A 12,269-nucleotide genomic window follows, 5' to 3' on the forward strand; every position below is an offset into this window, starting at 1 on the left:
ATAGTAGGTGACATCACTGCCACCTAAAAGCCAGTTTTCTACTCCCCAGCACTGTTACATATCTTGCCATCCTCCACCCAGGCAAGTGAGAGGCATTATCACAGTTCAAGGTTACCGTATTTTTCACTCTATAAGACGTACCAGACCACAAGACGCACCTAGTTTTTGGAGGAGGAAAACAAGGGAAAAAATATTCTGAATCTCAGAAGCCAGAACAGCAAGAGGGATCGCTGTGCAGTGAAAGCAGCAATCCCTCTTGCTGTTCTGGCTTCTGTGATAGCTGCGCAGCCTGCATTCGCTCCATAAGACGCACACATGTTTCCCCTTACTTTTTAGGAGGGAAAAAGTGAGTCTTATAGAGCAAAAATTACGGTACATTCCATCTGAACAAATGCACTTGAGGAGACTCCTAGTTCTGATGGCTGACACTCAAGAGAGATCTCTACATAACCCCCAGCCATCAGTCAGTCACTGGGTTATTCAGAAGAGATACACCTAACAAAGGAAGGTTGCCTGACCATCTTAAGGTCACTCTTAAGTTTTGGATGGAAGGGCCAAAGCAGAATGAAGCCTGCAGCTACAGGAGTTCCTTGCAACAGTTGCCTTAAATTGTGTTTGAAGGTAAATGGTCCTTCTAAGATACAGTTACACTGCAGAAAGCTTAGGGAGAATTGTTCTGTTCTTGTGTGAATTAATATTCTCTCAGTGTCTGCCTCTGGACACTGTAAATATGAGTGTCCCTGAGAAGGAGCCTAACTGCTTCAGCCCCTAGGTAGTTTCTCTTCACAGAATAAGTACTATGTCCCTGGGGTTTGCCAGCTGAGTCCTTCTGTGTCCTTTGCCAACTCCCATTTTCCCAAGTAGGTTATGATGAATGATGCCCTGAGGTACGCCATACGTTTGAGGGAGCCTTTAGAAGCAGATTTTCTGTTCAAAGATGGAGCAATAAACTGCAATGATCTGGCACCTTGCACTTAGTGCATGCCAATTCAGATGCACAACTGACCCCACTAGAAAATACTCCCAAGTAGCTGTGTATATAGGACCTAGGCTGTGACCCAAAACACATTTATAGGAGAGTGTGTCCTACTGAAGAAAGAGTGATATGCTCTTGAATAAATATGTATAAGAATAAGGTGCTCTAAAGTCTCTCCACATTTACTTAAGAATGAGCCCCAACTGTACATAGTGAGGTCTACTACAGAGTAAATGTGAGCCAGAAAGCAGGCTTCATGTCAGCTTGCAGTGGCCCTGCAGCAACCATCACCTTTCCCCAAGAATGTTGTACAGGAAAATTAGGAAGTTCCATAGCAAAAGTGTGATCAGTGATTCCACCCAATCAATAATACACCACCCATCTGGCTGGGTTGCCCCAGCCGCTCTGGGGAACTTCCAATAGAATGTAAAAAACCAATATAATATCAAACATTTAAAATTTCCTGATAAAGGGCTGGCTTCAGATGTCTTTTAAAAGTTGTGTAGTTCTTATCACCTCAACATCTGACGGGAGGGTGTTCCACAGGTTGGGCACCACTACCGAGAAGGCCCTCTGCCTGGTTCCCTGTAACCTCACTTCTTGCAGTGAGGGAACCACCAGAAGGCCCTTGGTGCTGGACCTCAGTGTCTGGGCTGAACAATGGGGGTGGAGACGCTCCTTCAGGTACAAGGACCGAGGCTGCTTAGAGCTTTAAAGGTCAGCATCAACATTTTGAATTGTGCTCAGAAATGTACTGGGAACCAATGTAGATCCTTTAGGACTGGTGTTATATGGTTCCGGCAGCGGCTCCCAGCCACCAGTCTAGGTGCTGCATTCTTGATTAGTTTTAGTTAGTTACATCCTCACACATCCAAGAAGCATAGCAATTGCAATCCCCCCCCCCCCACACACAAACATACTGTACCAAGATACCCTGCCTCCCCACAATGGTTAATAAGTTTGATGCACAGATCCCTCCCCTCCCCCGCTCCTTCCTTTTCGAATGCTGTTCCCATCATCTGCTCTCCAATAACCATAACAATGCAAGTACTGTTATTGATGGTGCATTGTGCCATGTTTGTGTACGGCAGCATTATGCTCCAGTACAATACATTCTCTTGGCTTTAACCTGAAATAGAAACCATTAATTGTGTCCACAGTATTTTGCTGTGTACAACAACTTTTGTAAGGAAGCAAACGCTTTCATAGAAAACTTAAATTCCTCCTGTAGGGCACAAAATGAGATAGAAGGTAATAGAGAACAGACCATTATGGCAATATTTTAGCAATACCATCAAGGGAGGAAGGAAGGGAAGGAGAAGAGCAGCACTGGAAACTCAGTTTTACAATGTTGCCCTTTTGATGGCAGAAGGGACAGGCTAAACTGAATCAGAACTGCAGAGAGGTGTTTGCAGCAAGGAAGTTTGGGTCTTAAATGTCTTAGGATGCTCTCTGCACAGTTACTCTTCAATGGCACAAACCTTGATAGCAATTTCTCATTTAACCAGATTTTTTTTTTATGGAAGATATTGATGATTAGTAGTTGTGATTTATGGAACAACCCCCAAATGTTGAGTGGAAATCAGAATTCACAGGCACAGGAGGGCAGGGCCTGTTTGGTACTGGCCCCATGCTTGTTGAATTCTCTCCCTAGGGAAATTATAGAGAACTGGCTTTCAAGTAGACCCTGAAAACGTTTTTCACTCACAACTTCTTCTTAATATGTAGCACTCTTGCATTGTTTTACTGCTGCTGTTTTAATGTGGGACTTATTCCCCATAAGAGGGTTTAAAATTGCAGCCACACAAAACCCCAAACTCTCATTAGATATGGTGGAATGGCTATCATGTCTAATAGTTGCCTAATCTGGGAGGTTGGTTACCACAGCATAGACAACAGTTAGACTATCCCTGACCAGATAGGGGCACAGCTGGGCCACCAGCCAAACTGGTAGAAGACACTCTACACCATTGAGGCCACCTGAGCCTCAAGTGAGAGTGAAGGATCCCAAAGTAACCCTAAGCAACATACCTGCTCCTTCAGAGGGAGTGTAACTCCACCAAGATTAAGCCACCTCTCATCCACCCAGTCTAGGTAACCAACCCTCCCTAACTGTCCCTTAGTCTTATTGGGACTGAGTGTCACTTTATTTAGTAACATCTAGTCCATTACCAAGGCAAGACATCAGCCCAATACATCACCACCACACCTGCAGATATAAATGAGAAGAGTCGTAAAATGAGGGCTAGCAGCTGGGACTTCCTAGAGGCTGGGGGACTCTCTTGCTGTTCTTAAGTCTCTCCTGGATGAAAGATGATGGTAGTCTGCTGCGGATCATTTAGCCTGCAGAGAAGACCTCGCCCTCTCTGAACTGTATTTAGGTTATGCTGCAGAGTGTGGGAATGTTCAGGGAGGCAGGAGAGGATATGTTGTTGCGCTAGCAACTTGCACTAGCAAGTTCTTTTACTTAGCAGAGTTTACATTCCTCTTTTGACGCACAGCAGATAGCTGGTTGCAGGCTTGTGTAAGCCTCTCACTGTCATACAATTCAGTATTGAATTGTATGTTCCTGGTAAGTTCTCTTTTATCCCTCTTAAAAGAATAAAGACACGACAAACATATTTAAAGTAAAAAAAAGAAGTTTACTTACATTCAGTTCACAGTTGGATCCCTGAAGGCAGACTTAGTTACAAATGTGTACATTTAGATCTACCCCATATGGGGGAATAATCCCAGTGCTTCTGCTAGCTGGGAAGCTAGCAGAACATTTCTAGCTAAAAAGCTGGTCCAACAAAGAAGGATGTTCCAGCCAAGGAGGAAACAGGAAGTTTCGACTGACTGGACCAAACATCCCCTTGCATGTCCACTCTAGGAAAACAAGGAATGTTGGGTTTGACTACTCTCAGTGGATTACATCCCACACAGAGGCTCCTTGGTGTGCAGTAAGGCCAACAGCAGCAGCTGGGACTTAATTGTCTGTTAACTTTTTCTCCTTTTTGCTCTGTACTTATGTCTAAATCTAGATTATTTCTTTTGCAGTATTGAACTTCTTTCATTTGCTAAGTTGTTGGCCTTTTCCCTTGTCTCACTTCGTTGACATGCTTTGCAAACACTTTTTCTCTCCTCTTCCTCCACACACGCCTCTCAGTGTTTTGTGGATGGGTGTTGTAAGCTGCTTTGGTGTCCAGCTCACAGTGGAAATGCAACATACAAAGAAACTCAACCAATTAATCAACACATTTGGCTGTTCCAGCTGTGTGGGGGCAGTGGGAGTGGAATTTCAATGGCGTCTCTTTCTTGCCAGTGGCGCATCTCATCTCCTGGGCTCCTGCCAAATCCTGTAGCTCCTCAGCAAGTGGCAGTGATAGAGTGGGAAAGTTCTCAGTGCTCTGTTTTTGTGCAGAACATTTTCCATTTCATATGTCCCTTGGTAACAATGAGTGCATGCCAAGTGCAAAATCAATTATTAGGCAACCTTGGCAGTTTTCAAGCTTTGTTTACTAAATACAAGTAAATTAAAGATGATAAATTAGATCACTCTCTGGGACATTAAAAAAAATATCCAGTGCAAATGGAACTTTTACCTTACTTTGCATAAGATTTTTTTTTTGGGGGGGAGGGGGAATCTAACTGACATTTTTGCTCTAGAAAACTCACATCTAAATGTCAACATGAGGGTGAACTGAGACTGTATGCCAAGGACCCTAGAGGAGCTGAAGCAGTATACCAGGAATAGGGAATCTGTGGTCCACTAGATATTGGTGGACTCCAACTTCCACCAGTCATGTTTTAGACATTGCTCTCTGTAGGGGGGAACCTGTGAATATATTGGCATCAAGTCATGAGAACAAAGAACATGTCACAAGGGGAGGGCACACACTTGAAAAGACCTTCCATTAAGTTGCTCACATGCAAGCTTGGTCTGCAACCCACAGATGTGAATGGAATCCCACTGAGCCATGGTGAGTCGCACTTGGTAGACTTCTGACCACTCTAATGGGCAGGTGGAATTAATATGTAAAGGATGGGGAAACTAGCTCTCTACAAGAACACAGGAGTAGCCTGTTGGATCAAGCCAATGACCCATTTAGTCCAACCTCCTGTTCTCACAGTGGCTAACCAGATGCCTGTGGAAAACCAGCAAGCAGGATTTGATCACAAGTGCACTCATCTCTCCTGTGGTTTCCAGCAACTGGTATTCAGAAGCATTGGTGAATCTGTTGTTGGACTACGAATCCCATCATCCCTGACTACTGGCCATGCTGCCAGGGGCTAATGGGAATTGGTCTCCATGAACGCCAGGAGGGCCATACTTTCTCCAGCTTTGAATAAGGTAAACCCCAAGAAATGTAGTGTTTTTGCAATTAGAATGCCTTTCTGAGGATGCTGTGACCCTACAGTCATGGAAGTTTGTACCAAGGGCATGATAAGTCACCCTTTTTATCCTTCCCAACCACTGCTGTGTGCATTGTGTATTTGTGAGTTTCACTGGTAGTAGCAGTCATGGAACACAAAGCTGAGCTCTGAGGAGTCATGAATGTTGAATGGCACAGGTAGGTGGCCAACTGGATCAAGCCTCAAATACACATCGGGAAATGGAGCCTTGTTTCCTTGGCAAATTCCACAAACCTGTATGTTTCTAGCATCTGTTCCTACTGGTGGCAATCACAATTCAAGCTTTTGGCTGGTTTTTTTTAAAAAAAACAAAAACTGGAACATTAATTCTCTCTATTAACCGTAAGTTTGGAAAAGATGACATTTTGCAACTGACTATCAAATGTATTCTTTTATTTAAACATTAAGATAAAATTACAAAAGCTACTGAAGCAATGGGTCTATGCAGGGAAAAGTAAAAATAACTCAAATTACGCATGCAATCCTGAGCCTAGGCATGGTAATGCAGGAGTAGGTCCTGTTTAAATTCCATGGCACCTACTCCCAAGGAAGTGTGCAAAGGACTGCAGCCTGATGGTGTAAATCCTAGACATGTCTACTCAGAAGGAAGCCCCATGGACTTCAGTGGGACTTTCTCCCAGATCAGTGTGTACAGGATTGCAGCCTTGATCATTCACCAATGAAGCAAAACATACTGGAAGCAATAGAAGTTTCTGAAAGGCATGATCCCCAACAAAATACTGATATAGCTATTGGAAACAGCTGGCTTTTTAAAAAAACAAACATAATTTCTCTCTCTCTCCCTCTCTGTCTTTTATTTATCAGAACATGACATCATTATACAATGCATTCTTTTTTCTCTCGAGAAGACATTCTAAATATGTTCGAATCACCCTAATGGAAATGAATACTAAGCGAATGAACAGTACGTTATATCTGGCGTAGTTGGTTCTATTCTACTTTTAAAAATAAAAAAAAGTAATTTCATGCAATCCATGTTTTGATTCTTCAACAATGATAATTAAGTGGTGTGGGGGGGGATGTAGCTTGAATTTGAACAAAAGTATTTATTTCCCTGAAAGGCAAAATTCCTGTCACTTCTAATGAGCACGTAGGTAGTGGCTTTATTGTTCAAGTAATCAGTGAACCAGACTCTCAGCAAGCGCATATTAAAACTGGTCCGTGGGTTTCAAAATTCCTATGAGAATCTGAGTCAGTGGCATCAACTGTGCAGTGAGAGATCTTCCACCAGGATCTTGCTCCTGCATAGGTACCACTGGAATGGGATAATGGGAATGGCTCTTGCACAACTCCTGTTTGTCAAGTTGCAGGTCCATGTGAAAAAGTCCCTGGAGTGACCAGTGTGAGTATATATGGCAAAATCATTGCTCAATGCCCAATTTGTTGTCAGCATGCTACTAGACTGGAAAACGGGTGGAATTTTGGGGGCTCAGCATTTCTGTCTACCTATAGGGAGTATGTTTTTGTGTGTGTGCATGATAAAAGCCAGAGTTCATCTATAATTTTAAATAGCCTTTAGGAAGCTGGAATATTGGTAAACCATACTTTTTTTCTGCCCCAAAGCCTTAAGACTAAGTACAAACAGGGGCTGGATCTACACTGACCAGTATAACGTTATTAGAACGATTAGATATATCGTTCTAAAATGTCACAGGGCATATTTGTAAAATGAAGCACTTCTTACCTTTGTTTTTTGTTTTGCCGAAATGCTGCCCCTCCACTGCTGGTTGTTCTCTTGTCACATTGTAATGACACTTTATGAATGTTAAAAGTTGGACACCATGTGTCCATATGGTTATCGAAACCATTCCTTACCCCTTTCTTAACATTAAAAAATGTGAGTGTAAATCCGCCCAGGGTCTTGAGTTTCATTCAGTTGCTGACTATAGTTACATCTGTTCTTATGTTCTGTGCTACTATAATGGTCTTTAAATATAATACCAGTTTCAAAGTTGTCGAACTGGTTATGGATTGTGGGTTGTTGTGGGGAGGCATATCAGTTTGAGCATTTGCAAGGAAGGGGAGGAGAAAACAAATTTATAAACAGTACAAATAAACAGCACAATAAATAGATTGTGGTCCCCAATAGTGCTGGGATCAAAAGTCGAACGAGATATACATTAAGGTAGCTAGCTAATTGAATTAGATTAGGGTTTACTTCCCTGATAAGGGCACTGCTTAATCTTGTTGCAGAATCTGGAATTTCTTGGAATGGTGGCAGGACAGTTCTGGACACACTGTAGGAGTGAGAAAAGGTGAATCTTACAAGTGGGGGAACCACATTAGAAACTAGACCAGAGATGAGAAACCAATGTTTCTCCAGGGCTTGTTGGATTTCAACTCCCAGCATGGCCTGTGGTCATGGACTAGACATTTGGAAAAGGTAATAAGCACAACTCAAAGTTCCTTCTGCCAGGTAGTGATAGGTGAATCTGTCAGTTCCAGTTTTTCTGTTTCTTGCTTCCCCCCAGCCTTAAGTTCCATTCTCCCCCATTTCCACAACAGTTTGAATCAAAATCACCAGCGTTTCAGTGCTTATTTTTCTTAATATACACGTTTTGGAATGCAATTTTGCCTAACATATACATCCTTTGCAAAGCAATTTTCCTAATACAACAATAATAGTAGTAATACTTTTATTTTTTTATACCCCACCTGGGTATAAACACGATTAATTTAGGTCCCTTAATTTCACTGTGCCCACTCTGAGCAGAACAACCCTCATTTTCACTAATATGTGCATTTATATGCACGTTTTACTATAGTATATGCATTTTGGTACACTTTACTTGACTGGAGAACTGCATTGCAAAATTTAGAGAAGTGTGGATTTGAAAGCTGGCTGTGTTCTTATTGTGTTTCTGAAAGTGTGAATTAGGTAAATTTGCCTTTAAACATGAACTGAATCAAATTCTTCCCCATCCCTCCTGCAGGTGCCTGTTTACCATGAAAGCGGTGGGAAGCCATCTGCTTTAGGTGACACATTCCTGATGGGCACAACTTTCCTGCTTTCAATGAAGAATTAGCTGGTGGCCTTATTTTCACTGAAAAAGTGTATTAAGGCTACCAAGTCTTCTAAGTACCAGCCTTTGAAGCTGCCTAAGTCTTCTGAAGCTAGGAGGCAGCCACTAGATCATGGGTAGGCAAGCTAAGGACCGGGGGCTGGATCTGGCCCAATCGCCTTCTAAATCTGGCCCACGGACAGTCCAGGAATCAGCGTGTTTTTACATGAGTAGAATGTGTCCTTTTATTTAAAATGCATCTCTGGGTTATTTGTGGGACATAGGAATTCGTTCATTCCCCACCCCCTCAAAACATAGTCCAGCCCCCCACAAGGTCTGAGGGACAGTGGGCCAGCCCCCTGCTGAAAAAGTTTGCTGACACCTGTACTAGATATTTAGTGTGGCTTCATTCTTCCAGATAAATAGTTTGAAGTCATGGTCATAGGCTATAATCAAGAGGCTATTACCTATGTATGAAAAGAATCTAGACCTGGGTCTCTAAAACCTGCACAGCTCCACTATGTGAGAAAAATGAAGGCCGATCCAAGATGCATTCACTCTTCTCAATAACTAATCATTTCATACAGTGTTTCTCAAACTTGAGTCTCCAGCTGTTGCTGGACTACAACTCCCATCATCCCTGACCGCTTTTTCTGCTAGCTAGTCATGATGGGAGTTGTAGTCCAATGACAACTAGAGACCCAAGTATGAGAAACACCGATTTAATGACATAATCTAGAAATGGGCTATGGATTGTGCTCACTGCAGGGATCAATATTCCCATGGTTAGTTTTCCAGAGGCACCAATAATATTTGGCACTGCTAACCATGAGGTCCAGGCATGGGGAACCTGTGGTTCCTCAGATGTTATTGGTGGACACCAACTCCCATCATCTTGACCACTGGTCATGCTGGCTGGGGCTGATGGAGGTTGGAGGATGACAACATCTGCTCTGCTGTTGTTCCCCATCCCTGAGGTAGGTAGAGCAATCATGTTGTGAGCTTCACTCAAAAAGTACTGTGCTGTATGTCAGGAGTGTTACCTATTATGGCTGGGGTAAGGAGAAACTTGCCACTGGGATGCCAGTCGCCGCAGCACTCATAATCAAATGCCCGGCCCGTTTCTCAGATTTGCAGCTGAACGTGTTTACTGCTTTTGCTGAAAAGGTCTGCCTTACCATGAAGCGATGTGAGGCAAGATGAAGCCTGTGGTCTCCGATCTGTGATAGGTGTCCTACTCAACCATGCGCACGCAACCCAAGTGTACATATGTGGATCACCACTAATCCAAAAACCTGCCAGGAGGAGCACAACACAAGAGATGGTGAACATCCACTTACATGTGCACAGCCAAGCTATGGGCCTGCAGGGTTCTGGATCCTAGTCAGAATACTCCAGAACTGACAAACTCCGAAATAACTTGTATGAACTTTTCTGCAACGGCAGAATCCACAGTTGCCACCGATATTTACATTCAAAGTATAAAAAACTGCAGATATGCAATATGCCCAAACAGTTTAAAAAATAGACCCTATTTCATTTGTAAACTATCAATGCAAGTTACTCAGCAGCATAGAAGCCATGTCTCATGTCTTCTGTTGTCCTAGAAAGATTTGTGTCTGCTGCCGTTAATGTAATTGCCAGAAATATCTGAGGTTACATGTAGAAACAATCGAGGCAATAGTATTTTTTTTCTTTTTTCTTTTTGTACATATTGTTAAACATGCAAAAACTTCCTGAAGAATATTGCCCAAAGGTAGAAAGTCTTTTGGAACTCGAATTCTCCTTGGTAGAGTTTGTTTTTGCAAGTATGGCTAACACTTGATTCGAAAAGGTCCTTCCATTTATTTTGAAGAAGCATCTTTGATCACAGGCTCCCTGTTCAAATATGTAGCCCAATAGACTAAGTTAAAAGTTCCAAACAGGACCGGAAATACTATCCGGGACATCTTGTCAATCTTACTGATGCTGTTGTAGGTCTTTTTGTTTTCGGCTGGTTTTTCGGCGGGCTTGACTGGAATGGGAGCGGCGTTGGAGATTACTGCAGGGGCAGAGTCCTTTGGTAAGTTTAAGGTGGGGGTCATCCGTCCGGCAGGGTAAGTGTTCATGGCTCTGCTTGCCAACAATTCACGCTCTTTTTTCTGCAAAACAACAGAAAAACAGAACACTGGTGAAAAAAACAGAAATGCACACTTAGGACATGAAGAAAGATGAGGGCTGTATGCAGAGATTATGTATGCCTTAACACTGATAAAAGCAATTGAAGTGATTTAAAGAGGACTAAGCAGGTGTCTGTTTTGCATTCTTCTAGTGGATTCTTATCCTCGCTAAAACTGTAAGGGCACTTCAGATTCATAAACCAAGCAAAATAAACACAGATTCTAAGAATGCTTTCACAAATACATATTTGAAAACATGTAAGTGGGGAGGTAGTGTTTCACCACATCAATCTGATTGTACGGCAAGCAAATATTTTAAAGCACAACTAATTAAGCTTAATTCAGTTTGAGAATGCATCCTCTGGTTGGGTGTGTACAGAATTTATCTTAGCAAGAAGATACAGAGAGAATAAAAAAGGATTTTCTCCTTTACCATGCCTTAGGCTTGGAAATGGTCTCTTTCTTTCTTTTTTCAAAAAAAGGAGAAAGAAACCCCACCCAGATATTTTTGGTCCAGGCCAAAAAAAGTATAGCAAAAAGCAGTCTTGATCTCAGATATTTAGGGCCTGAGGTAGAGCAGCAAATCTGTCCCCCAGCCCCAATCCACTTGGCTATCTCATGCCTGTATAAGCATGCAAGGAAGGTCATGTTATTTTGGTAGAAATTCCCATGAGTTCCTTTCCCTCTCTAGCTATAACATACAATAAGAGTAAATTACACCAGTAACCATTTCCTGCCCTTTACTGATGCTCAGAATCACCTGGTTGAGGCAGTTAGCTTACTCTATCAAATGGTAAAACTGGCCCGATGACATCCATTGTCTCACTGAAGACAAAGGGATAGTTCCTTTGCTTAAGTATCATTGTGAAATGTTAGGAGGGCAATCCAGTGGAATGGCACTGTGGAAGATCACAGCAACAAGGACACTTCCTTTAGATTATGTTCGCACGATTTTTAACCTGAAGCTCCCACCTTCCTATTCAGGGTAACTATTCTATCTCTTCAAAGAAATGCATGTCATAGAATTGATATTGTTGGAAGTCCCTTGAAGATCATATAGTCCAATGCCCTCCAATACAGGAATATGCAACTGTCCCATACGGGGATCAAACCTGCAACCTTGGCGTTATCAGCACCATGCTCTAACCAACCGAGCAATCCAGGTTACCTTCTTTTTTGCAGCCTCTAATGCCTTCTTGCCATCCCAGGCCCAGCTTCTTTTTGTGAAATAGTTGACTGTGGCGAATTCAATCAGTGCAGAAAACACAAAGGCGTAGCACACGGCTATGAACCAGTCCATCGCGGTAGCGTAGGCCACTTTTGGTAGAGAGTTGCGGGCGCTGATGCTTAAAGTTGTCATGGTAAGGACCGTAGTGACCCCTTGAAAAGAAAAGAAGGAGCAACTTTTAGAATTACCTGTAAGCTGTGCATGCCTTAGGTCAGCCTTCTCCAGATGGGTGCCTTCCATATGTTTCAGACTCCCATCAACCCCAGCCAGCATGGTCAACAATCAGGAACGATGGGAGCTGCAATCAGGGGTGGACCTTGGTAATATGGCGCCCTGTGCAAGGCCAAAATTTGATGCCCTCTCCAGCCCTCACAAGGGACGCGGGTGACGCTGTGAGTTAAACCACAGAGCCTTGGGCTTGCCGATCAGAAGGTCAGCGGTTCGAATCCCCGCAATGGGGTGAGCTGTTGCTCAGTCCCTGCTCCTGC

The 12,269-nt window shown here is 42.9% G+C and overlaps 1 protein-coding gene across 2 annotated transcripts in view; it reads right to left on the reverse strand.

The window, feature by feature from the left end:
- Positions 1-5,662: 5,662 nt before the first annotated feature.
- The window catches only part of GABRA5 (gamma-aminobutyric acid type A receptor subunit alpha5), a 74,157-nt gene continuing 67,550 nt past the window's right edge, over positions 5,663-12,269 (reverse strand). For both annotated transcript variants that reach the window (XM_081858988.1, XM_081858989.1), the window contains exons 9-10: positions 11,722-11,933; positions 5,663-10,535 (exon numbers count right to left, since the gene is read on the reverse strand). In XM_081858988.1, coding sequence (XP_081715114.1) covers positions 10,239-10,535; positions 11,722-11,933 — 509 coding nt within the window. In that variant the 3' untranslated portion in view covers positions 5,663-10,238. The remainder of the gene's footprint in view (positions 10,536-11,721; positions 11,934-12,269) is intronic.

The sequence above is a fragment of the Podarcis erhardii genome (assembly GCF_964252035.2).
Source record: "Podarcis erhardii genome assembly, chromosome: 4".
NCBI lineage: Eukaryota > Metazoa > Chordata > Lepidosauria > Squamata > Lacertidae > Podarcis > Podarcis erhardii.